The sequence below is a fragment of the Tachyglossus aculeatus genome, unplaced genomic scaffold (genome assembly GCF_015852505.1).
Source record: "Tachyglossus aculeatus isolate mTacAcu1 unplaced genomic scaffold, mTacAcu1.pri SUPER_34, whole genome shotgun sequence".
Classification (NCBI taxonomy): domain Eukaryota; kingdom Metazoa; phylum Chordata; class Mammalia; order Monotremata; family Tachyglossidae; genus Tachyglossus; species Tachyglossus aculeatus.
Window position 1 is genome coordinate 278,299 of NW_024044839.1, and position 23,431 is coordinate 301,729.

The 23,431-nt window shown below is 57.6% G+C and overlaps 2 protein-coding genes across 4 annotated transcripts; one reads left to right on the forward strand and one right to left on the reverse strand.

The window, feature by feature from the left end:
* Window positions 1-12: 12 nt before the first annotated feature.
* Window positions 13-16,743, reverse strand: OGFOD3 (2-oxoglutarate and iron dependent oxygenase domain containing 3). Its single transcript, XM_038741907.1, has 11 exons — window positions 16,604-16,743; window positions 16,333-16,467; window positions 15,987-16,244; window positions 14,276-14,496; window positions 12,594-12,669; window positions 12,114-12,156; window positions 11,431-11,495; window positions 10,622-10,678; window positions 9,058-9,211; window positions 4,759-4,882; window positions 13-1,576 (listed from the first exon to the last, which is right to left on the reverse strand). Exons 1-11 carry the CDS (start codon window positions 16,741-16,743, stop codon window positions 1,440-1,442), a joined length of 1,410 nt encoding a protein of 469 aa, XP_038597835.1. The 3' UTR covers window positions 13-1,439.
* HEXD (hexosaminidase D) lies at window positions 16,706-23,199 on the forward strand. Of its 3 annotated transcripts, none has more exons than XM_038742106.1 (12): window positions 16,706-16,825; window positions 17,441-17,550; window positions 18,143-18,230; window positions 18,692-18,856; window positions 19,848-20,031; window positions 20,564-20,635; window positions 21,169-21,364; window positions 21,462-21,550; window positions 21,703-21,781; window positions 21,865-21,966; window positions 22,281-22,370; window positions 22,739-23,199. In XM_038742106.1, exons 1-12 carry the CDS (start codon window positions 16,742-16,744, stop codon window positions 22,908-22,910), a joined length of 1,431 nt encoding a protein of 476 aa, XP_038598034.1. In that variant the 5' UTR covers window positions 16,706-16,741; the 3' UTR covers window positions 22,911-23,199. The 3 variants fall into 3 exon arrangements, with proteins under 3 accessions (XP_038598034.1, XP_038598035.1, XP_038598036.1); XM_038742107.1 differs by having other exon boundaries at window positions 21,462-21,544; XM_038742108.1 differs by having other exon boundaries at window positions 19,848-20,013.
* Window positions 23,200-23,431: the final 232 nt, after the last annotated feature.

A 23,431-nucleotide genomic window follows, 5' to 3' on the forward strand; every position in this document is an offset into this window, starting at 1 on the left:
GGTGGTCTAGGCTCACAGTTTCTCATAATGTTTATTTCTTTTCTGAGAGACAGCGGATGAGCGATGATGGGTCCCATTTCCCAGGGAAGGGAGCAGGTGACCTCATCAGGGGAATGTCGGGCCTCCAAGTCCCTAAGGCCAGAGTGTGGGCCATGGGGGCTGGACAGTGCCGCACCCCTGGAGCCCTTTCCTCTTTGAGGAGATGGCGGCTGTGGCAGCGGTGGCAGGCTGGAGGGTAAGAGGCCCCAGGATGCTGGACGGACCCAACGAAAGGGCACCGAGGGGCCCCTTTCAGTTTCTCTTTGGATTCCCCTGACTTGGGTCACCTGTCCTTTATTGATACCCTCCCCCACCCCCAATCCTTCTTCTGCCCTCTCCTATTGGCTCCCCTCCTAGAGGGTGATCCCGGCAGATGGTGGCCTCCAGCTTTAGCAGTCCTGGGATGGAGATGAGGGCTAGGGGAGAGGGAAGGGCCTGGGAACACATCAGCAGGTCTGTGCAGAGACAGCCGGCACTTCTAGGCCTCGCCGACCTCAGGCCGAGACCTCAACCTTTCTGCCTCTCCCTCCTCCTTCCCTGCCTCCCCTCTCTACCCCATCTCTCCTGCTGATGTTTTTCCCCTCAGGCTCCAGCAGGATTTATACCAAATTCCCTGCCACTGGAAACATGCCTTTGCTTGGCTCCAGCCACAACACTAGCATTCTCCAGACAGTTGGAGGCAGCTTACATTCAGAGGGGAAACTGAGGCAGAAAAGAGTTTCCAAGCTGATCGCAGGCAGTCACCTGCTAAACTGATTCACATACTCTCCTTCAAATCCAGCCTGGCTGGAGGGGAGGTGCAGGGAGCCGGAAGCGTGGAATTGGGGGGAAAGCGGATGGAAACTTGTTTTAGAAACAACCCATCTGGGCACAGGGAGATCAGGGAAACACATTAGGGCGGTCTGGTGGGCCACGGGGCGGGCTGGTGATGGGAGGGGGAGGGCACCCCCAAGGACTCACAGCATTGGAGATCTGTGATTTCAAGGCTGAACCACCCGTGGGGCTCGTGCTGGACTGAACTGAGCAGGGAAGATGGTCCACGAGGGAGCGGGGCCCCGGCTCGAAGGAAGCCTGGGTGACATAATGCTATAAAATGCCCTTTGCACAGGGGGGCCGGCCCTGGCCCCTTTCCCTGTCCCTCTGCCAGCCAGGGAAAAGCAGGAAGACTAGCTTGGGTCCTCACCAGTTCAGCCATGAGGAGACAAGCCCCTTGCTCTTGTGGGGCCGCTAAGGCACTCAGCGATGGGTGTGGGACAGGGAAGGAGGGAGGGAGGAAATCTGTCCAGGTACAACGGGGTACCTGGAGGTGGGTCCCTGCGGTGGCGATTCCCAGGGCTTACTTAGTCGAGATTCGGTGTCCCGCCACCGTGCTCTCCCCGCCGCCAGCCTGGCCGCAGTCATCAGGTGAAAGCAGGGTCACCGATGCCATGGTCCGGGTTGCAGGTGAAAGAGATGGTGATGGCAAAGCGGGTGCCCCAGCGGACCTTCTCCACACGGTGGAGGTTCTCCGAGCCCGAGGTGAAGAAGGAAATACGTCCTGAAGGAGAGTGGTAGGGGGGAAGGAGTCAGAGCAGCTTCATCCCCAAATCCCCCCCCACCCCCGACTCTGGACCCCTTGGTGACACTCACAACCTTGACCTTGATCAGACTTAGACACCCGGAATGCCACATTCCGGAACTCCCACCCTCTTGACCTCCATCAAACCCGAACCCCCGTGATTTTGCTCTTGCTCAGGTGCAGTGGCCTGGCAGGTGTTGAGAAGCCCCCAGGACCAGGCTGGAAAACCAGGAACTGCTTCCTTGCCCTCTCGGCCAGGCTGACCCCAGCCTGCCACTTGGGGTGGGAGAGAGTGCCAGGGCCGGTGGGGCAGGGCTGCTGCTCCTCTGTTGGGGCTGGGGCTCTGCTGGCTCGGCCAGAGCCGGGGGCCACCCACTTTGGTGACATCTCTAATTGGGGTGATGGGAGCTGGGAGGGCACCACGGGCCCCTGCAGGCGGTGGATCTGTTGAGAAACAGAGCAGGAGCGTGGAGAAGCCAGCCACCTCTACCAGTCTCCCTCCTCACACAACTCGCAGACAACCAGGAGCCAGAGGGTTTACCACGCAGAAATACATACACACACACTCACTCACAAGTCTCTCCCTTGGCTCATTTGGCTCACAGGCAATAATCCTGGACGCCTTTCAGCTGTTCAGAATGCAGAAACACAAAAGATCCAAGGAAGAGAAAGAGCCGTTGCCACCCCAACAGTAACGCAATCGTCCCGCAACCAAGAAACTCCTCTTGAACTACCAGGCATTGGCAGAGAAGAGCTTGGGACCCTCAGCCCCAGAAGTGGCGCGCCACAGATCTCAGACCATTTCCAGGCACTTTACTGGAGAGGCAAATGAGTCTGGATCACATGCTGGAGGACAGCAAAACCTCAAGCGGTCACGGCTCTAAGACCAGGCAGTTTTCCGCCTCCATGGCCAGACCCTAACCACTGAGGTGAACCCTGACCTTAGACTCGCCCAATCTCAGGCTGCGTTCCCAGCTCCCCTGGGTCCCGGACCACACCAGGCCAGGGGACCTTGTGGACCAACTGGGTTCCGGTGATGAGGATGAGGCACAAGTCAATAAGGCTCCCAATTACCCCCCCTCTTCTCCAGGAGGAACAGGTAGGAAACCGTTCCCTGCAGCTTTCTTGGCTCTGCCTTGCTCCTCCACCTCTGGCGTCCGCACTCCCTCCCCTTCTGCCTCCACTCCCTCACATGTCCCTGAGGCTCCGCTGTAAGGGGAAGAAGAGGTGGCCAACCGAGCTCAGACTGTTAACAAACGGATGGATGATGATGGGGGTATCTGTTAAGCGCTTACTAAACGCTGGGGTAGATACAAGGTAATCAGGTTGTCCCACGTCGGGCTCACAGTCTCAATTCCCATTTTACAGATGAGGTAACTGAGATGCAAAGAAGTGACTTGCCCAAGGTCATACAGCAGACAAGTGATGGGGCCGGGATTAGAACCTATCACCTCTGACTCTCAAGCCCACGCTCTTGCCACTAGGCCACCCTGCTTCTGGGAATGGGGATGGATATGTTCTTCCCCCACCAGCCTCCTCTCTTCCTTCCCATTAATGTTTGTGGATGAGATCCTAGCAGAAATGGGCCAGTTGTGGCCCCAAGAGCACAGTAATGAACTGAAATTTCTGAAATTTAAGAAGCTGAAGGGGCCATTCCCAAACTATTGCTGTTTCTTTCCTCCTTGAACAGAATCGCTCTTGGTTTTTCCCTTTTAAACCTCGCTTGCCTCCTTGGGTCTCTCTTCCTCTCCTCTCTCTCTCCTCTCTAGCCTCTCCCTCTCCCAGCTTCCTCCTCCCCTCTCTCGACCCCAGAAAAACAATCAAGCAGCAATCCCTTCACTTCCTCTGTGATACCTCCTCTACAAGTTCAGGTCACAGATTTTTTTCCTGGCTAATTGGCCATTTTACTTCAGGGGGCTTACATCCCTTCCAAGTAATTGCTTTCTATACATCTTCCCTGCTGCGGCCATTCCCCTGGGGCCCTGCTGGGCCCAGAGGAGGCATCAAAGCTGTGCTATGTCAGTTTTGAGGGTTCCCGTGGCCCAGGTCCTTGACTGGCAGAAACAGGGACGTGGTGAAATGCTGCTGTTTGCCCAAGTGCCATGTCCGGGTCCTTCCCACCCAGAGGCAGCCAGCTTTGGATTCCGCCTCCAAAGGAAAAGGCTGTCTGGATCGGGACTGGGCACAGCTCAGAAGAGACAATGTTCCCCGACAGCCAGGTCTCCCTGTTCCAGGACATGCAATCCCGCATGAACACATCTTCGAACGGCAATAGGTGGCTGCTCTCCAGAGGGCAGCGATGGATGGTTCTTCCTCCCTCCCTGGATCAGATACGCCCATCTCTAGTCCCAACTTGACCACAGGATGGGAAACCAGGACAGTACCTTCTTGGCCCACTCTTTCTCCCCTGGCCCCTACAGTTCCCCTAGAGCCCCACATTTTGCCCATATGCCCCTTGCAGTTGTATTTCTCCCATTTCCCCCCGTGTTTCCCTGCCATTTTACCCTTCCACCCTCTCCCACTCATAGTCCTGAGCTGAACAGATTAGTGACAGGGTTCTGCCAAGGGTCCACTGATGGGGAGGAGGCAAGGCTGGCTGGCTGCCAGGGCTTCAGCTCCTTCCCCTGACTTGTAGGCCTGGAGCCCCGCATGCCCAACCCAGAAGGGTGCCCTCCCACTGAGGACTGGCTGCCAAAGTGGACCTGGACTTGGGCACCCTGGACATCTCCAGCTACTGTCTGAACCAGTTGCAGAAGGCCTGGCGAATGAGGCTTCTTCACTGCTCTGCCCTTCATGCTCCCCCTTTCCCAGTGTGCCCATCTGCACCCACCGCACCGTGGAGCCCAGCAGGCAGGGCTGACTCTGTCTCAATGATGCCTGTGGGGCCTTCCTGGGGCCCAATGCAGCACTGGCACAGGGTGGCCAACAACCAAGCCAGAAGCGGCAATAGCAACACCCCTGTGTGACTCACAGCCTCGTTCAGGCCCCCCAGGACTCTGTTCCAACTGAGGGGTTGGGTGGGGAACCCACCACAACCCTACTCCCTCAGAGTCCCCTACTCCCTCAGAGTCCCCACCCAGAGAAGAGAACCAGGTGCAGCCCTGGCATCGCTGCCATTCTCCGCGCCTGCCCACCCGCTCCCCCAACGGGAAGACCCCAACCTGCTCGCGGCTCCACTGTCCTGTTGGCACCTTCGTCCATGAAGACAAACCGCCCTCCACCAAAATCCTCCGTGTAGTCCGAAAGGTACAGCAGCGATGTGTAGTCAAATGAACCGTAGGTCACCTGAGCCAAGAGAGAGGAGTGAAGATGTCAGGAATTACAACATGTCTCGTCCTGGATGTCCTCCAGTGAGGAAATGTCCCGCCCTGGAATCCCACAGAGAGGAAATGTCCCACACTGGGCATCACACAGTGAGGCAATATCCCATCCTGGGGTCCCACAAAGAGGAAATGTCCCACCCTGGGATCCCAAAGAGAGGAAATGTCCCAACCTGGGCATCCCTCAGAGAGGATATGTTCCATCGTGGATATCACGCAGAGAGGAAGTGTCCCACACTGGGCATCCCGCAGTGAGGAAATGACCCACCTTAGGCACCCCATAGTGAGGAAATGCCCACCCGGGGATCCCGCAGAGGGGCACCCTGGGCATCCCAGTGAGACCAGCAGTCTGGGGAGCAGCAAAGGCTGGTGGAAAGAGCCTACAACTGGGAGTCAGGGGAGCTGGGTTCTGATCCCAGCTTTACCACTTGCCTGCTCTGTGACACTAGGCAAGTCACCTCCCTTCTCTGGGCCTGTGTTCTCATCTGTAAATGGGGACTAAATGCCTGTTCTCTCTCCCCCTTAGATTGTGTGACCTGAGTGGGACAGGGACTGTGTCTGATTATATTGAATCTACCCCAGCACTTAGCATGATGCTTGGCAAAGCCTACTGCCACTCCTGCCTTCCAATAAGCCATGATGCCTCTGGGTAAAGCTAGCCACAAAGGATTCGCTCCTCGGGGGACCAGCAGCCCCGCACTCCCAGCCTTCCTCCTCCCATAACCCATGTCAGCCTCTGTGCCCCATCACGAGGAGGGAGAAGCTGAGCCAGCTACAGCCTGTTCCTTGCTGGCCGTGGTCTCTCAGTTAATTGCACAGCTATAAAGTGCTCCAGCTGAGAAGCGAGGAGGGAAACCTGAGTCCAAGCCAAAGCAGTGGGAGAGCTGGGGGTCAAGCACAAGCCCTCCAAGTCCGTCAAATCCGCCGACCGGTCGCCGAGACCTTGGCTGCAACCCACCTGCCTCTGTCACCTCGTAAACCTGCAGGCTGAGGGACTCGGTGTTTGGGTTACGGCTGGGGCAGAACGACATCGACCTAATCTCCACGCGGTGAGTGGTGCTGTACGTTCCACAGTGGTGCGAGCTGAGCTAATATTTACATGTAACAGTACCCTCTTCATCTTCCCTGAGGGGACACCATGGGTGAGGGGGCACAATGGGGGACGATGCCCTACTTCTCTCTGACAGTGCAGGGAAAGGACCGAACCGAGTTTCTCCACCTGGGACTCTCCATCCCACTATGTGGCTTGGCCAACCAGCCCGTCGAGGTGTGCCCCGAGTTTCCTGGGGGATTTCTTGGCAGGACCAAATTTGATCAGCAGTTCCCAGAGCCCTGGTCTTATGTGTTAGTTGGAAAATGACCGATTGAATCCAAGGAAATGCTTGGAGGGTTAAACTATCCCAAGCCGTGACCCACTGGTAGCTCTCAATCTCTCAGATGGGCCATCCAGGGAGAATCTTTTGCACAGGGGCACACTTTGGGTGAGAAAAGGCTATCTTGGGCACTTTTTGCGGCCCCCTGCATTTTCGGTGAGGCCTCATCGTCGATCTGAACGATGACCCTTACAGGCACTTTCTGCCATCATGAACCTGGCAATAAGTCAACTGAGCTGTTTCAACTAGTCCTGTGCCACTGGCCACATTTTCACCCCTGAAATTTCAGATGACGAACTTCAAGAAGCAGTGGGGTTTTTTTTGGCTCAGAAAGAATTGTGAAATATGATTTTCCCGTGTTATTTCCAATCACGTGGGCAGTACCATTCAAATTCACCGCACGCTTACTTGTTTGTGCCAACTTTGCTCCCGCGACTTCTCCGGAAGCAAGGCCAACGCGTCATGCCTGGCTGACGGTTTGGCTGTCCCGGCTGGGAGGTATGTGAAGCGAGTGAAGCGTGAAAGTGGCCACGAGGAGGGGACCTGGCGGCTCAATCCCCCAGACCTCTGGGAGTGCCAGCGGCCTTGCTGACAACCCCTTGGAAAGGTAGCAGACCCAGTCACGGCTCAATCGCCACTTGATGAGCCAGCTCGACCTCGGCCAGCCAGTCAGTCCAAGGCCCGAGAGCCCGTCCTGCTCCATGGCATCCAACTCCGGCTCCTAGGAGAGTGGAGACCAGTGGTCCACTACTTCTCCAATCAGGAAGCATTGAGAAAGCTGAAGGGGAAGAGAGCGCGCAGCCCGGTGTGCCAACGCTCCCGTTCACACATCCCCATCTGCTCCCTGTTGATCATGGGAGAGCCAACGTTGGCACTGACTGGTCCCGGCCCTGGAAACGGGGCATTAGTGGTGCCTGAACTGAGGCAGAACATGCCTGGCAAGTAGCCGGTGCCTCAACAGCCTTCTGGTTGCCGCTGGGCTCCTCCTCTGCTGAACCCTGAGGGAGGAGGTGGGAGGGGGCTGGAGGCAGTGGGAGACCTCTAATGGAATAGTGGAAGTCTTTTGAGTTCTGTTGCCCTTTAATAATAATAATAATAATAATAATAGCATTTATTAAGCACCTACTATGTGCAAAGCACTGTTCTAGGCGCTGGGGAGATTACAAGGTGATCAGGTTGTCCCACTGGAGGCTCATAGTCTTAATCCCCATTTTGCAGATGAAGTAACTGAGGCACAGAGAAGTTAAGTGACTTGCCCCAAGTCACACAGTTGACAACTGGTGGAGCCGGGATTTGAACCCATGACCTCTGACCCAAAGCCTGCACTCTTTCCACTGAGCCACACTGCTTCTCGACAGAAACCCATCTTACAATTCGTTTCCAGGATAGAAACCTATCTTACAGTACCATCCTCAGGGTTGAAACCCATTTAAAGCCCCATTCCCCGTGAAGAAACCTATTATTTGTGGTTAAGCAGCGTGGCTCAGTGGAAAGAGCACGGGCTTTGGAGTCAGAGGTCATGGGTTCAAATCCCAGCTCCGCCAATTGTCAGCTGTGTGACTTTAGGCAAGTCACTTAACTTCTCTGGGCCTCAGTTCCCTCATCTGTAAAATGGGGATGAAGACTGTGAGCCCCCAGTGGGACAACCTGATCACCTTGGAACCTCCCCAGTGCTTAGAACAATGCTTTGCACAGAGTAAGCGCTTAATAAATGCCATCATTATTATTATTCAGTCCCATCTCCACTGTAGAAACTCTTTATCCAACTCCATCTCCAGTGCAGAAGCCCATCTCACACCTCTATTTGACTTATTCCAATTAGGCACCCAAGCCTCATGCCATTTTTCAAGCCCAGCCCTCCAGAGGGACAGTGCTAGTCAATGAACACACCTGCTTATCTGGCTGGCTCTTCTCGTGTCACTACACATCGTCATCACCAGGATCCTCGGGGTTCCACCAAGGTTGACTTAGTCAGATGCTCTTTGCCTCTGAGTGTTTTTTGCCTTCTCCCCTGAAGGCCTCTCGGCCGTGCTGCTGGGTTTGCCAGCCCAAGGACTAAGAGGGAAGGGACCGTCAGACAGCACAGGTTGGGTGAGCCCTGACGGCTTCTGCAATAAGGCACCCAGCTGGAAAGGACCAGGCCAGAGCTGTGCAGCCTGGCAGGCAGCACCCTGCTCGCTCCTGGCATTCTTCCCAAGGACTGGAGATTTGGGACTGCTTGGGTGTGCCCAGCCCTGATAACCCAACTTTGCCCCACAGAACACATTCTGCGTCCCCACCAGCTTGCATGCCATTAATCGGACCCCAGCCCCCTCCTATTTCCACTGCATTGGAAGGGTTACCAAGCCCTCTCCATCGCCCACCTGGAGCCCTACCTCAAACCCAGGAGCCCAGGGCACACAGAAGGCTGTGGTGAAGGTCTGTGCCAGTCTGGGCTGACTTGTCCAGGTTAGTCCTGCTGGCCCAACCCTATTACTGGGACCTCCAAGAGTGGCGACCTCACCCCCTACCTAGGCGCAGATGCCCATCTTTCCACCTGGTCCTAATGATACCTGCCCACTGCCTCTCCCACCCTCCCCGAGAGTGGGAGCTGGTGACATTGGCACCTTCGGAAGGCCCACAGCTGGGGTCTCCCAACTGGGGAACAACACTGGAAGACTCGATTTACTTGTCGGGGGTTCAGGATCCATGGGGAGGAAAAGAGGACAAACCACGAGGCCTCAGCATCCAGCAGAACTCTCCCCTGCCCCCCACCATACCCTGGCACCTTGTCGATGTGCGGATGCCAGTACTCGTCATGCGTGGTCTTGGCCGCGGTGTTGTTGATGCGGGAGAAAAACGTTGGTTTGGTCAGGTACATGGAAGAAGGGCGGAGCCCGAATGCCCGGGCAATTGTATGCTGGATTTTCTGCCGTGCCTCCCTGCAGAGAAACCAGCACCTGTGAGTTAATGCCACGATCCCCACTCTCCGTGGGCCTGTGGCCTGGGTGTCATGCCCATGGCATTTCAGGAACGTGAGTGTAACCCACCCCTCGGGCTGCACTTGGCCCTGTAGCCGGCACTTCAAGAGCCCGGCTGAGGCCCCGGAAAGTGCCAGGCTCCAGAGGAGAGGAGACAGTCTGGGCAGCCCCTGCCTCTACCCTCCACAGCCACAGCCAGAGCCGCTCAAGTCAGGCAGGCTCCCGAATTTACCCAATAACACCCAGGATGAAGGGACAGGGGCAAGACCCACCTCCTCCCTGGGTTGTCCCCTCACCTGGTCCTCCCTTCCCCTCTGGCTCCTACACCGTATACAGTGTCAGCCCCTGCCAGTTTGATCCTCTCGCAGCCACCGCAGGCCCAGAATCACCACTGGCCCCTCTCCTCCCTGCCATCCCAGCGCTCTCCGTTCCGCAGCTGCCCTCTCTCTCTCTCACTTGAGCCTCTGCTCCTGTGCCCGGAGCCCGGCCCTGGTCCCAGGGGAGCTGTCACTCACGTTCCCCGTGTCCGATCCAGGATTGATGTCTGGCTGCAGAAGCTGCTATCCTTCTCTGCCTTGGACATTTTTATATCATTCTTCCCACTTGGGCTTTGGAGATAAACAATTTGTCTGCCGGCTCCATGCCGGGCTCTGATGCTCACAGAAATCTGGCCTGCTGATAGGCCCGGTCGGTCCCCCCAGGACCGGCCTCTGAAAGATTTCTTTGTTCAGAAACCTTTTTGCCGCTGTCTTTACTGCCCTCTGGGCCTGCGGGGCAGCATCTGTCTGAGTTCACACTGGCTCCTTTCCCTGCTAAGGAGCATCTCTGTGAGCGGACCAAGTACCGGCTTCCTCCAATCCTGGGTCCCAGAGGAGGTGAAACTAAAGAGCGCTGTTCCCTTGGCTTTTCCAGGCTGACTGCCTACATTGATGTGGGCCCAACTCGGGGTTTGGGAGGGGTGCTGTCGGTCTCTGGCTTGGCTTCCTAACTTGGAAGTCTTAAAGCACCACTCTGTTCCCCCCAGAAATTGCTACCCAGGTCACCGGGCTGGTTGGCTATACTACCAGCCCCTCCAAGGCAGACTACGGGGCTCCCAGCTTGGCCAAAATGATGAAAAAGCATAGTTTAGTGGAGGCTGGCATGGACGGGCCCAGCCCCCGGCCCCTGGCCCCAGACTGATAGCGTCGTCCAGGCCATCAACCCTTGGGGAGGTAGGGAGACAGAGCTGTGGGTGGGGATGGGACTTGGGGCTCTGGGTTTCCATCACAGTGAGAGAACACACTTCAGGGAGAGGTCTAGGCTGGGAAGAAGGGTCTTAAGCAGGAAAGCAGCTGGGGGTTCTGTTCGATCAGCCGGGCTGAGCATTATTACCGGTAAATTTGAAAATCCTCTTCGGAGAAGATCTCCTGGATTTTATCCCCAAAGTATCTATGGAACAAAGAGACCGGGATCATGCTTGTTGAGAAGCAGCGTGGCTTAGTGGAAAAAGCATGGGCTTGGGAGTCAAAACACATGGGTTCTAATCTCGGCTCTGCTGCTTGTCTGTGTGACCTTGGGCAAGTCTCTTCACTTCTCTGTGCCTCAGTTACCTCATCTGTAAGATGCGGATTAAGACTGTGAGCCCCACGTGGGACAACCTGGTTACCTTGTAACTACCCCAGCGCTTAGAACAGTGCCTGGCACATAATAAGCGCTTATTGCCATAATTATTATTATTTTCATTCACTAAGACCTCCTTGCCTGTTGCCCCTGCCTCCTTGTCCCCTAGTCCTTCCTCAACTGCTCAAAGCCATCCAGGCCCAGGGCGGACAGGGTGGACTATGGGATCCCCAGTTCCTGCAACGGCAGCCTGCACAAAGTCAGAGATCCACGGCACCATATGTGGCGCCGGGAATGCCATTCCGCCCCTCCTCAACTGGGAAAGGAAGTGAGAGTATTGTGGTGTCTTTCTCTCCCAAACCAGGTCACTACAAGCCCAGGGGCTGCACGAGAGAAATCAATGGGGCCCCGGGGTCTAGTCCGTGCATTTCAGCCTCAGCATGGGGGAACCCACCCTCTGGCCCCTCCTAGAAGGATGCCTAAATTCCCCCCAAAACCTGATCCTCCCCTTGGAGCTGCGGCTGGACTGGGCCAGGCCAGCAGGGCTCTGTGGGAAGCAGGGAGTGGGAGTGGGCCCTCACCTGTACAGGTTGACAAAATGTTTCCCCACTGACAGAGCTCCGGAGTGCAGGTCCAAGATCGAAGCCTAAAGGAGGAGACCAGAGCCTGAGTGTCCAAGCAGTGGATGGGAGAACCCTGCCCATGGTTCAGCTCCCAGATCTTTCCCCTCGGGGTCTGAGCAGCGAATAGGAGAGCCTTCCGGCAATCCCAGTACTGCTGCCACTTGTATCAACCCACCTGGGCACAGCCTTTCAGGAAGCCCCTTCCAAAGGTTGGCCCCCCCTCTCCCAGAAGTCCCCCAGGTGTGGTATTCACGAGGTCACTATGGGGGCTCTTGGGTGACTGTGACTTTCCACGCCCCCACGGCAGTGCTTGCCGATTGGCCAAAAGCAACTCACCAGAAGAAGGTTTCTGTTTCACAGGGAGACCCAGACACGTGTCCACTAGACTGTAAACTCCCTGAGGGCAGGGACTGTGTCTACCAACTCTATTGTACTCCCCAAGTGCTTAGTTCAGTGTTCTCCACACAGTGAATGCCCAATAAATATCAGTGACTGATGGACTGACACGCACCACTGCGGCACGTGCCTCTCCCTCCCTCTCTCTCTTCCCCGACCCCCACCCCTTTCCTCCCCCAGCAGAGCAAAGTGGCCCATGAAATCTCCCAAAAGCGAACTGGAAAAAGTACGAGGACACGGCTCACCCCTCCATCCGATCCTCCCAGGGCCAGCCCCCGCTCGGCTATGCTGTGGGGAAACCACAATGCTGTCTCAGAACTCGTTCGTCCTTCAACGGGTTCCTTAACCCTCACCAACCCTGGCCATAATCTTAAGCAGGGGCTGATTGGAAATCCGGGGGCTCGGAATATATGCATGGGGTGGGGGAAGCGGGGAGGAAGTGAGGGGAGACAGAAACTGGTGGGCTAAAACTGAAAACTCTGCAGGCTGACCAGGCCAGGTCCTCTCTCTGGTCTGGCTGTTAGGGTACAGAGCGAGCCTTGGGGGCAGGAATGGGTGCCTTTTCACAACAGGGGAGAGGGCAGGCGGCAGGGAGAGCAGGGCCCCAGGGTGGAATGTGGTTCAGACTGGGGTCACCCAGGAACAACCCCCGGTGGATGCTCTGCAGCCATGGGGATTCGACTCTGGAGTTTCTGCCCACCCCTGGGCCCCAGAGAGACCATTACCGGCGGATTCGCTCTGCTTCCTCCCGCGTGATCACAGTGTCGGTCACACCTCGGCCACACATCCTGGGCGTGCACCCTGAGAGAGCAGCAAGACAGCAAGAGTCAAATGTCAACAGTGGCAGGCAGGCCCAGGGAGCCCAAATCCCTCTGCTTTTCCCTATGCTCCCCATTTCTTCCCAGTGACCAGGCCAGGGTTTTTTTCCAACTACTCTGTCCATTCTGGACTTTCCTTCTCTCTGGACTCTGCCCATTCTGGATTTCCCCGCCCCAGCCGACACTCTTTCTCCACAGCTCTGCCTTTCCATTGGCATGTTCTCTTCCTTATGGATCAGTTCACTACATCTGGGTTTCCCTCTGCTCTGCTAGAACCTTTCTGTTTGAGCACCAGTCACCGCTGAAAAGTCTTTCCATCAACAAAGCTACGTCCCCAAGCCAAAGAAGGGGAGTTCCACGTAAAGGCCAAAGGTAGAGGCCGATCCAGGTCCCCACAGGTGGCCTCTCGGTTCATCTGACCCACTGCTCCCACAAGGGAAGTGTGGAAGAGAAGGAAGAGGGTGATGGTGGGGAAGCGGTCCCTCTGCGGGCACCAACCTGACACCATCCGCACCCTGCCAGCTCTATCTGTGGATCAACAGCAGCACACTGTGGATGAGCCCAGCACAAGGCGAGGCCGGAGCCGTGCCAACTGAATCGGGCCCAGGTGCTCCCGGAAACCTAAAAGGAGTGAGTTTGTTTCCCAGAACACCACCATGTCACATCCCATCGAGCCACGCAGAGAGAGTGAAAGTGAAATCCCATGGTGGGAGCAAGGTAGAAGGAAATACAAGGCAGCTGCAATTCCTCTTTGAAAATGGGCTCCTGCGGCAGGGGGCCTGGTGGAAAAAACATGGGGATCATATCCTTGGCCTCCTGTCTGCTCCCTCTTTGTAGGTGCGGGGGGGTGTCTGCCAGCCAGCCTGCTCCCCCATTACAGTGGGAGTTCTCTGAGGGCAGAGCAAACACCCAATAAATCATCTTAGTGATTGAGTGACTGACTCTGGTGCACTCTGTACAAAATAGGTACTTAGCACAGTGCTCTACACACAGAAGCAGCCCAGTACAGAATGTTGCAACCTGTACAATTCCCTGCATGAAGGAGGGACCCAGCAAGCACCCACGAGAGTACTCTGTATACTCCAGACATCCAGCCCAGTGCTCTGCATACAGCAGGTGCCCAATCCAGTGCTCTGCATGCAGAGAAGCAGCGTGGCTCAGTGGAAAGAGCACGGGTTTGGAGTAAGAGGTTATGGGTTCGAATCCCAACTCCACCACATGTCTGCTGTGTGACCTTGGGCAAGTCACTTAACTTCTCTGAGCCTCAGTTACCTCATCTGTAAAATGGGGATTAAGGCTGGGAGCCCCACGTGGGACAACTTGATCACCCTGTGTTCCCCCCCCCCCAGCGCTTAGAACAGTGCTCTGCACATAGTAAGCGCTTAACAAATGCCATCATCATTATTATTATTATTATTACTAATAAGCACTCAGGCCAGAGCAATGCACGCAATAATCACCCAGTCTAGGGCTCTGTATGCAGAAGGTGCCCAGTCCAGCTCTCAGCACGCAATAGGCCCCCAAACACCACTGACCGACCGCAGCCCCAACGGGAAGGGACACCGGGCACTCAACCCACGCGGTGGCACCTTCAAATCTTTTGTGGCTGTCATAGTCCTCGGAACAGGGCACCTCGATGAACCGGTCCTGCAGCACTTCGCTCTGCTGGGCCAGGACCTCGGTCACGCCGTCGTCCCCGCTCACACAGCTCCAGAGAAGGAGCCCACCGAGGATGGCCGAGGACCCCAGGAAAGCCGCTTTTAGCCACTTCTGCCGCAGGGACTCCTGAAGGAGTCGGCCCTTCTTTACACTGTGCAGGGACAACAAACTACCATCAGTACCTGGTCAAGGAAGTTGGGTACTGGGGGTGGGAGGAGATAACAGAGTAGAGGGGGATAACTGGGTAAAGAACTCGGGGAGCATGGAGAGGGCTGGGAGGGGAGAATATTTGGGAGGCAGAGAGCCCGTTGTTGGGTAGGGATTACTCCATCTGTTGCCAAGTTGTACTTTCCAAGCGTCTAGGACAATGCTCTGCAAACAGTAAGCGCTCAATAAGTACTGTTGAATGAATGAATGAAAGAACCGGGAAAGAGGGAGAGAACTTGGAGATAAGTGAACTTGGAAAGGGAGAACATAGGGAACATGGCAGAGGGAAAGGAGTGGGAGATGGAAAGGGCTAGGAGAGAGAGCAAGAATTCCTTGTAACAACTGCTACAGTGTGGGAAGGTCCTGGCCGTCTGGGGCAGCCCCGCTGGGAATCGGTAATGAAAAGCCTAAGGCCCATTCCCAATCAATCAATCAATCAATCAATCAATTGTATTTATTGAGCATTTACTGTGTGCAGAGCACTGTACTAAGCGCTTGGGAAGTACAAGTTGGCAACATATAGAAACAGTCCCTACCCAACAGTGGGCTCACAGTCTAAAAGTTCCACTGGTCAGCCCGCCCCGGCCGGCCCGTTCCGAAATGTCTGCTCCCCACAGTTTTGAGGTGGGCAGAGGGCAGCGGAGGAACCGTCATCGGTGGGTGCGAGCTCAGGAACGGGCGACCGTCCCCATCCTCGGGGCTGCCCTTCATGGGGCCCGGCGGGCACACACAGGATCAGGACTAGGGGTCAATCAATCAATCAATCAATCGTATTTATTGAGTGCTTACTGTGTGCAGAGCACTGTACTAAGCGCTTGGGAAGTACAAGTCGGCAACACGTAGAGATGGTCCCTACCCAACAGTGGGCTCACAGTCTAGAAGGGGGAGACAGAGAACAAAACCAAACATACTAGCAAAATAAAATAAATAGAATAGATAGGTACAAGTAAGATAAATACGTAAATAGAGTGATAACTATGCACAAACATATATACATATATACACGTGCTGTGGGGAAGGGAAGGAGGTGAGATGCGGGGGATAGGGAGGGGGACGAGGGGGAGAGGAAGGAAGGGGCTGAGTGTGGGAAGGCCTCCTGGAGGAGGTGATCTCTCAGTAGGGCCTTGAAGGGAGGAAGAGAGCGAGCTTGGCGGATGTGGGGAGGGAGGGCATTCCAGGCCCGGGGGAGGACGTGGGCCGGGGGTCGATGGCGGGACAGGCGAGAACGAGGCACGGTGAGGAGACCGAGAACGAAACCGAACATACTAACAAAATAAAATAAACAGAATAGATACGTACAGGTAAGATAAATAAATAGAGTAATAAATATGGACAAACATATATGCAGGTGCCGTGGGGAGGGGGTCAGGGCAGGGGGCCGCGGGGGAGAAGGGGAGGCCGGGCCCAGGGACAGCACGGGGGCCTCGGGGCCACCTGCTCGGCCGCCGCCGCCGCTGCCGCTCCCGCTCCGCCGTCGGGGCGCCGCCGTCGGGGGCCCTGGGCCCCCCGCGACGCTGAGGGGCCATGGGGGCGCCCGGGGGCCGGGGGTCGGGGGCCGGGCCGGGGGCGCGCGGGCAGCCCGGACAGGCGGCGGGGAGCGAGGCCTCGCTCGGCCATCCGCTTTGGGGGCTGGCGGCGGCCCGGGCCCGGCCCCGGCCCGGCCCCGGGAGCGGGATCAGACCGGAGCAATCGCTGCCAGAGCCGGGCGGAGGGGGACCGGGGACCGGGGCCGCAGGTCTCAGCGGGGCCCGAGGGATGGGGGCCGGGGGATGGGACTGACCCCCGGCGGGACTCCGCCTCCTCCAGCCGGACCCTCCCGCCACCACCTGTCCGGCCCCGGCCCCGGCCCCCGGGCACTAGCCCCCATCGGCCCACGGCTGGGGCCGGGGGCCACCAGCCCTCACTCCGTTGGCACCTGGGCGGGCAAGTTAGGCCTCGGGTCCCCCGAGCCGAGCAGGAGCGGGGGTGGCGGGGGGTGGGAGGGAGGGGAGAGGGGGCGGCTGAGGCCCCTCCTCCGGAGTCGGGCAGGAGACCCTGCCCTCCGCTCCCACGGCCAACAGCCGTTGCTGGACAGCAGCGACTGATGCAGGGAGGGGCGGCTTGCGGGGAAAGGCCTCCCCGCTGCTGACCCCTGGGTTTCCTCCTCCGGCAGCGAGAGCCCTGGCTGGCGGGGCGGCCACCGGACCGGCATGGCCGCGCCCTCCCCTTTTCCCCAGCAGCTGGTGCATCTGGACCTCAAGGGAGCCCCACCGAGGGTCTCATACCTGGCAGAGGTAGGGGGGGGGGCAGTGGGAGCGCAAGGCCCCCCAGGCCTGCACTCAAACCTTGCCACTCGGCCTGCGCTTCCAGCCCGGAAACTGTACTCCCCCTTTTAGACTGTGAGCCCACTGTTGGGTAGGGACTGTCTCTATATGTTGCCAATTTGTACTTCCCAAGCGCTTAGTACAGTGCTCTGCACACAGTAAGCGCTCAATAAATACGATTGATGATGATGATGATGTACTGGATGTCCGCCGGGTGCAGAGTAATGGTAATAATAATGATGGAATTGGTTAAGCCCTTACCACGTGCCGGGCTCCGTATTAAGCGCAGGGCTCGTTCCAAGCAAATCGAGCTGGACGCAGTCCCTGGCCCAGGTGGGGCTCACAGTCTCAATCCCCATTTTACAGAGGAAGTAACTGAGGCACAGATAGGTGAAGTCGCTTTTCATTTAATCGTATTTATTGAGCACTCACTTGCCCCAAATCAACTGCTGAGTACAAGGTGCTGGGGCAGGAAGGCTTCGGGGAGGGGCAGGGGGGCCACCAGGCGTAGCTCCAAACCCTTGGCTATTACTTGTCCCAGCTTCCCCCCCAGCCCATACTTCCTCCTCCTCTTCTTCCTCCCAGATCTTCCCTCTCTTCCGCGCCCTCGGGGCAAGCGGCCTGCTAGTGGAGTATGAGGACATGTTCCCCTATGACGGCCCCCTGCGACTGCTGCAGGCCACCCACGCCTACAGGTATGCTACAGGCACACTTGCCGGCCAGGCAGCAAGCACTGGCTCCCGGGCTCCAGAGCCCTCACCTGCCAGAAGGAGCATGCGATGGGCTTTGCTGGTCCTTTGGTCCTGGACTGGCTTGGTGGGTGGGGGAGAGTGGGGTGACTGGATGGAAAACTAATGGATCAATCATATACTGAGCACCTACAGGTATTGTACTAAGCAAGCACCTGGCAGAGGACAATAGAGTTAGTACACATAGTTCCCACCCACAGTGAGCTTATAGTCTAGTTGGAGGTACAGACACCGAGTTAGAGTATGGGGCTACTGTAGCTTAAGTGCTTAGGTGACCCTGAAGTGGCAGCGGTGGGAAAATAGAGTGAGGAGACGAGAGATGAATCAGGGAAGGCCTCCTGGAGGGGATGTGATTTTAGCAGGGCTCGGATGATGGGGCAAGCAGTGGTCTTTCGGAGGTGAGGGCAGAGGGAGTTCCAAGCAAAAGGGAGCGCACGAGCAAGAGTCGGCAGCAGGAGAGAAGAGAATGAAGGACAGTGAGTGGGTTGGCTTGGGCGCTCTGACAACTGCCCCCCTCTATATCTCCTCTCACCGATAGCCCCTCCGAGATCCAGGAGATCCTACTCCTGGCCCAACGGCATGAGCTCGAGGTCATACCCCTGGTGCAGACCTTCGGACACATGGAGGTAGGTGCGGCCCTCAGGCCCACGGAGGCCGGTGAGCCCTGGCGGGAATCCGTCCGGGAACGAGCAGCCAGGCTTGACCATGACACATAAACGCCGGAAAAGGGTTCGGGACCAAGGGATCCCAGCTCTTCTCCCCCTACAGCCTAGGCCCCGCTGAAGAGAGAGATTACATCTGCCAGGCACTGGGCACTGCTCCAGTCCAGTGCCCTACACACAGAAGCTGTCTAATCCACCCCCGGGACAGCGCCCTACCCACAGTCCAGCCCCGAGACCAGGAGTCTCTCAGCCCCCGGCCCCAGGGGCAGCGAGGCTCACAGCCCAACCCTCAGTTGAAGAGGGCGGTATTCAGACCCGGTGACCGGGGCTCGGATCGGAGAAACCTTTGCGACCGGGACAGCCGGGCTGCCCCTGGCCAAGGTTGGCCGTTGGGGTCGCTGCCTGGCTGCGCTGTTTCCCCGCAGTTCGTCCTGAAACACAAGGAGTTCTCTCACCTGCGGGAGGTGGATGCGTTCCCCAACGCGCTGAACCCCCACCAGGAGGATTCGCTGGTGCTGGTCGGCACCATGATTGACCAAGTGATGGCGCTGCACAGAGGCGCCCGCTGGTTCCACATCGGGTCCGATGAGGTTAGTGTCCAGTGCAGGCCCAGCCTGGCTGGTCGGGGCTGGACGGGCATGGGGGTGGGCCCAGGGTAGGGGGCCTCATTCCACCCTCAAAGGGGACCCTCTCGTGACCAATCGATCAATCGTATTTATTGAGCACTTACTGTGTGCAGAGCACTGTACTAAGTGCTTGGGAAGTACAAGTTGGCAACATATAGAGACAGTCCCTACCCAACAGTGGACCACCCTCAAGCCCTCTTGGTCCTGCCATAAGGACCAAGTACAAGTGCCAACTTGTACTTCCCAAGCACTTAGTACAGTGCTCTGCACACAGTAAGTGCTCAATAAGTACGATTGATTGACACCGCAGCTCCTTTCTCCTTGTCCGGCAAAGGGGGCAGTAGTGACGGTACTCACTGGGTGCAGAGCACCACGGAAGCCAGAGACACGGTCCCTACCCACACGGACCTTCCACTCCAACAGCAACGCCAGAGTGAGGGGTGTCAGGGACCCCGGGTTCTCTAGGAACAGCCCCACTTGCCAGCAGGAGGCTGCTGGGCCCACTCAGAACACCAGATTCGCCCCTTGGCCTGAAATGGGCAATCTCAGGCTAAGGCATCTATCCTCCAGCTGCAGGTTCCATGCCCAAACGATCCTCCCTTGGACTTGGACCAGGGTGGAGTCATCCGCTGGTGTCTCCCGAGGCCCCGGGGCACAGAGCCCTCCAAGGGGCCTCTGTCCCTCCCCTCTAGATGAGCTTCTCTAGGCCCTGGGTCCCGTGGCCCTCTGGGGAGCCCCGGGTCCTGAATACACCAGTGGGTAGAGCAGGGACTGAAATGCCAGTGAGAGCCCCTTGGTCAGGTGGTGGGTCAATTAGCAGATCAGCCCTTTGCGCGGGAGGTGTTCCAACTCCTATTCCAAAGTCCCCCTTTGCTGTGGGGCCTCAGTGAGGGACCAGCGGTGCTCGGAGTGCGTTGCCTGTGGAGCCTGCCCCAGCCCACCCCGTGCCACACAGGTGTACTACCTCGGTGAAGGGGAGGCCTCAAGGCAGTGGCTGCAGCAGGGGCAGAACGACGTGGCAAAGCTGTGCCTGACGCAGGTGGCGGCAGTAGCCCGGAGGGTGCTGACCGCGCACCCGGCCGTGAAGCCCATCGTGTGGGATGACATGCTCCGGGGCATCGGTGAGCAGAGCCTCACAGGTAGGTAGGTAGGTAGGTGCTGACCGTGTCTCTGGCTTCCTTGGTGCCTCGCTGACCCACGCTTGGCTTTCCTGGAGGGGCTGGGCTAGGGGCTTCAGGCAGGGGCATGAGTTGGATCACTGGGGGAGTCAGGAATGGAGAGGGGAGAGTCACGGGTGCAGAGAGGGGTGTCAGATAGGCTGTGCTGGGTCCCCGAGGAGAATCGAGGGTGATGGATGGCCTAAAGGTGAGAACAGGTGGCCAGGAGGCAAACGGTTCCTCTAAGCATCCCAGCTTCCGGAGACGGATCCCCAGGAGCTGTATGGGCCGTGTTGTTAATCTGAAAAGGATACGTTAGTGGGCAGGGTGGGCCAGCTGAGCTTAGACCATTATCCCTATCCCCACCCCGCTGACTTTCCCTGGTGACCCATCCCGGAACATCCAAGGGCCCTGACTCTCCTTCGTGACCCAGCCTCGACCATCCAGCACCCCTGACTGTTCCCTTAATGCCTGACGTTTCGCTAGGCCCTCACTCATCCTCTGCCCCTTACAGAGTCAGGGATCGCCCAGTTGGTGGAGCCCATGATCTGGGACTACGTGGCTGACCTTGATGTGGAGGGCAAAGGTCAGTGCTGAAGGGAGCACACTGTCTGTTTCTTCATCAGGGTTCCCTGCTCCTCTGGCTACAGGGGCCAGAATGGCTATTTTGGGGGGAAACCTGTCTGGGTGAACCTACCCAGGGTCCGTTTTGGGCTCTGTATGGGCAACGGCACCCTAGAAAGTCCAGCATGGACCCCTCCACCACCACCGCAGAGAAGCAGCGTGGCTCAGTGGAAAGAGCACGGGCTTGGGAGTCAGAGGTCATGGGTTCAAATCCTGGCTCCACCGCTTGTCAAGCTGTGTGACTTTGGGCAAGTCACTTAACTTTTCTGTGCCTTCAGTTACCTCATCTGTAAAATGTGGATTAAGACTGTGAGCCCCACGTGAGACAACCTGATCACCTTGTATCGTCCCCAGCCCTTAGAACAGTGCTTTGCACACAGTAAGCCCTTAACAAATGCCATCATTATTATTATTATATTTGGAGCCGTCCCCATCCAGCTCCTGACCCCCATCCTCTGAGGAAGAAGCTCATGCGGGGCCTTTCTCTCCATCCAGTGGCCCTCATGGAGAAGTACCAGCGCTGTGGATTCACCAAGCTGTGGGCGGCCAGTGCCTTTAAAGGGGCCACCGGAGTCAACCAGTCACTGACGCCCATCGGCCACCACCTTAGAAACCATGTCCAGTGGCTGAAGGTTGCAGACCGTGGACCCGTGGGCATGCTTCAAGGCATCGCGCTGACCGGCTGGCAGCGGTAACCAACCAGTCGAGGAGCGGGGAAGGGGCCGATTGAGGTTGCCAACACCGCGGGGCCACAAGCCAACGGGTGGCCATTGCCCCATCCCATCTAGGTACGACCACTTCGCCGTGCTGTGTGAGCTGCTGCCTGTGGGGATCCCTTCCCTGGCCGTGTGCCTGCAGACGCTCCAACACGGTATGGGTGAGCATCCGGGTCCCTCTCCTATGTACCCCTGGAACCTCTCCTCCGCATTCCTCTCTCCACGCCCTCGAACCCCGTCCTCCACAACTCTTCCCCTGAGCCCTCCCGAACCTCCCCTCCCAGCCTTTTCCTTAAAACTCACCGGCCTCCAGGAGGCTATTCTGAAAAGGTCAAGGATGTGGCAGGAAAACTCTTGGGAACGTCAAATCTGGAAGTTGATGTTTTCATGAGGTAAGCCACCCACCACCTCTGCCACCCCTGCCTCCTCCCTACACCCAACCCATCCCGACACTGAGGAGGCCCTTTCCGGTCAGGGATGATCTCGGGACCTTTCCTGGCAGCGATGTCCTCGCTTTGGTGACCCAGATCAGCTTCCACCTGCGGTGCTCCGTGGAAGAGCTGCTGGAGAGGAACAGGTGACTCTTCCCCAGGAACCCAGGGGCCCACCCGGAGGGGAGGGGAGGGGAGGATGGAGGGGCAGGGGGGTTGACCACGAGTAGAACAGGACAGGAGTTGTGGGGCCCTGGTCCAGAGGCCGGTTGAGGAGATGTCTTACTTTCAGGGCTTGAGACCCAGTTCAGTTGGCCCCCTTTGCCCCAGCCTAGTCATCGTCACAGACAGACCTTGCTCCATGTGGGCTTTAGTTTTCTGCAGACCCCAGACCTGGCCTACCCCTGCCCTCCTGAACCCAGAGACCGCATAACAAACCTGACTCGGGAATGGTTTGTAGGTATGTGACAGGCTGGTTCAGCCCCTTCCATCGAAAGAGGAAGCTGATTCATCCCGTCATGATACAGCACTTCCAACCAGAGGCGCTAAGGTAAGGCTCCCAGCTGCCCGGGCAAGGGCCACCGGAGAAACCAAAGCCTAGGAGCAGTGGCTCATGTCGTCTGGCTCTGGGCTGGGGCCAGTAATGCCCTCGGGGGAAAGGAGGTATTGGTGTGAGTGGGGGTCAAACCCCATGCTAAGAACCCCACCGGAGGGACTCTCAGCTCACCCCCACGTCACCCTTGCTCCACCCATGTGCCAGGCCTGTGACTACCCCCACCACCAACCAGCTTCACCTACTCCAGCTCAGCTCCCCTCGTTCCACCTGCACATTAGGGCTGTGATCCTTCCCCCATCCCCTGAGGGATCCAGCTCCTCAGCCTGAGCCGGCTCCCATCGGACTGCGTTTCTCTCGTCCAGCCTTCTGGCCCAATGGGAGGCGGTCCGGCAAGAGCTGCAAGTGGCCCTGGAGCGAATCCTGTACCCGGATGCGGTGGAAGAGTGGATGGAAGAGAATGTCCACCCCCTGATCCAAAGGCTCCAGGATCTGCTGCGGGACTTGGACAGAGCAATGGAGGCAACAGACACCTGAGCCCCGGAGCTGCCTGGCTCAGACCAAATCCGGGAGACTGCGGCCGGTCGGTCCCGAGGCCCAGTGCTGGCCAGGGGCTGACCACCCCAGTTCCGGTGCCCACTCTGCGAACATGTTGGGGAATGCAGACCCTTGGACCCTTTCAATGAGCCAGCCAGCCATGATGCCAGACTCTGAGTACAGAGTTGGTGGGGGAATGGAGGGAGGGAGGGAGGAAGGTTGGGCTTGACCCAGGTGTTGTGATCTGCCTCCTGGTTGGGATCTGGGGAAGTAAAACCACTAATCCGGAGGCAGGTTTCTCTTGGTGCAGGACTCGGGGCTCCAGTTATCACGGGCATCCCAGGCCCCAGTCAACAGGCTTCCTATGCTTCCCCCCATGACCTCCAGGCCTGCAGCCACCACCATCCCCATCCCACTTCCAGCTCCCACTCACCACCTGTCCCAGCCTGCACGAAGGTAGGGGTGGCTGGCTCCAGGCTCAGAGCAGGGTAGGCTGTCAGGACCCAGTGGGCAGGCTGCTC

Excerpts from the sequence above, each read along its gene's own strand:
- HEXD (XM_038742106.1), top strand. The coding sequence starts at position 16,742 with ATGGCCGCGCCCTCCCCTTTTCCCCAGCAGCTGGTGCATCTGGACCTC. Across the intron at positions 21,365-21,461 it reads GCGCTGACCGGCTGGCAGCG|GTACGACCACTTCGCCGTGC; the intron begins GTAACCAACCAG and ends CATCCCATCTAG. Across the intron at positions 21,782-21,864 it reads GAAGTTGATGTTTTCATGAG|GGATGATCTCGGGACCTTTC; the intron begins GTAAGCCACCCA and ends CTTTCCGGTCAG.
- OGFOD3 (XM_038741907.1), bottom strand. The coding sequence starts at position 16,743 with ATGCCGGTCCGGTGGCCGCCCCGCCAGCCAGGGCTCTCGCTGCCGGAG. Across the intron at positions 16,468-16,603 it reads TCCAGCAACGGCTGTTGGCC|GTGCCAACGGAGTGAGGGCT; the intron begins GTGGGAGCGGAG and ends TTGCCCGCCCAG. Across the intron at positions 9,212-10,621 it reads GAGGATTTTCAAATTTACCG|GGAGGCACGGCAGAAAATCC; the intron begins GTAATAATGCTC and ends GTTTCTCTGCAG.